General features: G+C 40.6%; 1 protein-coding gene across 1 annotated transcript in view; it reads right to left on the bottom strand.

Annotated features, from left to right (window-relative positions):
- Positions 1 to 1,978: 1,978 nt before the first annotated feature.
- The window catches only part of LOC308083402 (uncharacterized protein), a gene marked incomplete at its 5' end in the record, with an annotated part of 4,289 nt that continues 2,920 nt past the window's right edge, over positions 1,979 to 3,347 (bottom strand). Inside the window, 2 exons of the mRNA XM_080425719.1 lie at positions 1,979 to 2,071; positions 3,148 to 3,309. Coding sequence (XP_080281845.1) covers positions 2,034 to 2,071; positions 3,148 to 3,309 — 200 coding nt within the window. The 3' untranslated portion in view covers positions 1,979 to 2,033. The remainder of the gene's footprint in view (positions 2,072 to 3,147; positions 3,310 to 3,347) is intronic.

The following is a 3,347-nucleotide window of genomic DNA, read 5'->3' as shown; positions in this document are numbered from 1 at the left end:
TGTTGTTGTTGGCTCTGTCATCATTGTCATTGGTGTCACACACAATAAAGCCATTATCATCAACAAAAGTGAAAGAGTAACAGTGTTCAGGCTGAAAGGAAGTGAAAAAACAGTCCTTTGAGGTAATTGTTTTCTGTTCAACCACATTCCGTCTAATGTACTCATGTCAGTGTAAAGAAGCCCAATGTTTAGGTGACATCACCCAGCTTCACATCCTCATAACTTGGAAGGGGGTTTACAGCAGGCGGCTTTTGACACTACTCAACCACCACGTACCAGCTAATATAGTGAAGCACACATCAGCTACATTCAGCTACACCAGGGTCTAATCTAGTCTTCAATGTTTTTCAAGCCAAGGACCCCTCAGCTGAGAGAAAGATGAAGCAGGGACCCCCACTACATGTTGTATAAAATTGTGTTGCAGATTAAACTTTTTCCCTGCCAGTGTGAAGCCTATAACATTCTGTTTATATACTGTTTGTCCAAGTTGTAATAAATGCAGTGAGTATCTTTTGACCATAGTATCCTTGAGTATAGATTTAAAATAGTGGGAGAGGAAACATCTGAGAATGTCTCAAGTTCTATATAAGATAAGAACATTATTTGATAACTTTACAATGGTTCCTGAATTCATGGGGACAAATGAAAATAGACAATCTACAAGTTCACAAAGTGTCGCATGGCAACGCGTGGTGAACTTATAGATCGGCTACTTTTGTGTGACACTCTTGTAGGGCATAAATTGAAAAAAAATATGGAGATAATAGGTTTCTGATTGTGAGCTTAGAGAATGTTTCTTCTGTATCATCTAACCACAAGAGTTTTTTTTTTGTTCATATGTGGTTTTGTTGATGTTACTTCCTGTCCTTTTCTGACTAACATTACACCTACACAGTTACGAAGTAGCACTCAATTTTTTTTACTTCAGTAAAAGCAGCAATACCACAATATAAAAAGTAGTAGTAAAAGGTCTGTATTCAAAATTGTACTTGAGTAAAAGTAAAAACGTAATGCCATCAAATTATGCTTAAAGTTTCATATTATGCTCACTTTTTGTCCAAATCTTTTCTAATAGCCAAATAATAAAATAGGGATTAAGTGGTTCTGTATGTTTTGTATTGATAATCTAAATTATTATTATAAAGTAACTTGTAACTAAAGCTATCAAATAATTGTAGTGTATAGTCATAAAAACAGAGTAGTGGAGTAGAAAAAGTATAAAGCATTGAAAAATGGAGTAAAGTAAAAGTACCTCAAACTTACTACTGTGTACTTGAATAAATGTACTTACTTTGCATCACTGGAATTATGTATTTCATGAACAGAAGAAGGTCGCTTACAAATAGCTTTATTAAAACACTATTCACATTATACAAGTAATAAGAAAATAAAGATCTATCTAGTATCTACCTAGCTACCTATCTAATGATGATTAATAATGCTGAATGTTTATAGACAGGAGTAAAGATTTCCTGTACATTTTGGCACAGACTTATGAGCAAGCTCATACTGTAAGTGTGCACAAACGCACGCCTCACGCACGCACGCACGTGCACGCACGTACGCACGCACGCACGCACGCACGCACGCACGCACGCACGCACGCACGCACGCACGCACGCACGCACGCACGCACGCACGCACGCACGCACGCACACACACACACACACACACACACACACACACACACACACACACACACACACACACAAACACACCACTGTAGCTTCCTTCCTTCCTTCTATTCTCGCACCTAGCAAAGCAAATGCAAATTTTTCACACATTTTGACCAAAGTCAACACAACATTACAGTCTTAACACATTTACAGTATTTACAGTATGTATTTCATTATAATACAATGAACATACGCTCCTATACCACCAACCTTACAGGTAAACAATAACAAATAATCTCTTATGATTCCCCATAGGAGTGCGTGTGCGTGTGCATGTGCGTGTGATTTCCAAGCTGCACGTCTACACGTCTACATGCAGTAGTGTGCTGAACTATCACCTTCAGCACTTCTGATTGGCTACACGGCTACCTCCATCCTCTCTGCTCTGGCTGTAGCTGTAGTAGGAGAGAGAGAGAGAGAGAGAGAGAGAGAGAGAGAGAGAGAGAGAGAGAGAGAGAGAGAGAGTGAGAGAGTGAGAGAGAGAGTGTCAATAATATAACTATAGTGATGGCTATATATTAGACTCACTTCATTAAGCAAAGCTGCTTTGGTTTTTGTTATTTTTGTTATGTGTATTTATTATTTTGAGAATCATCGTCAAGTTAATCACCATGTACGTTTGCATATAGGATTATAAACACATCAATATTAGGCTATAATCAAGAAGATAATAGCCAAAAGGGATCCTATATCCAAACAGGCTGACATTCTTAATAGCTTGATGTAATAATTCTTCTTCATTTGAAGTCTCATCTGCCCCCTTGAGCATGTGTGTGTGTGTGTGTGTGTGTGTGTGTGTGTGTGTGTGTGTGTGTGTGTGTGTGTGTGTGTGTGTGTGTGTGTGTGTGTGTGTGTGTGTGTGTGTGTGTGTGTGTGCGTGCGTGCGTGCGTGCACGAATTGGCCTGTTATAACACCACCATGAGTCTGATTTGAACATTACCAAGTGGCATTTCTTCCTCTGCCTAGTGGGATGCAAAATTTCACGGAAATTGCACGCTGTGTTCATGATGTGAGGCATTTTGTTCAAAACGGACCAATCCTGCAAACTTTGGAAGCCATTTTTAGTCAATCAGGATCTGAAAAATCTGAAATACCTGTTTCGTTTAATGACTATAGAGATACTATGTACCGATTTGCGTGATATTTGGATAAAATCTGTAGGAGTACTGTCGGAATAGGGTTTCACAAAAAGTGGCCTCCTGGTGGCACTATAACAGGCCCATGTAAATAATCTGGGGCAGAGGTTCTGAATTAGCATCCAGCGAGTGTGTGTGCACAGTTTTGCTGCGATCAAGCCAACGGTGCCGGAGATTAGCTGTCCACAGACAGAATGACGGATGGACTGACGGACGGACGGACAGGGTGCAAAACATTACTCTCACCATGCATTTCGGCCTGGCAGGGACAATAAAACATGAGCTCCTGGACACAGGTTAAGGTGTGTGTTTGTACTGTACATGTGTCTCTTACCTCTAGCTCTGTCTCTGTATATGGATACCACCAGGACGGTGGACACCAGGTAGGGAATGAAGGCCACTAGATGAAGGACCAGTCCAGGCAGAGGCATGAGGCGGGCTGCGGGTGATGGAGGCGCTGAGGAAGTGGATGTTGCATTTGGAGAAACAGCTATAACTGCAGAGAAGAAAGCCAACATCTCTTAAAGGACACCA

This window comes from Gymnoscopelus braueri (genome assembly GCF_963280865.1).
Source record: "Gymnoscopelus braueri genome assembly, chromosome: 4".
NCBI lineage: Eukaryota > Metazoa > Chordata > Actinopteri > Myctophiformes > Myctophidae > Gymnoscopelus > Gymnoscopelus braueri.
This window is presented reverse-complemented; position numbering and strand designations above follow the sequence as displayed.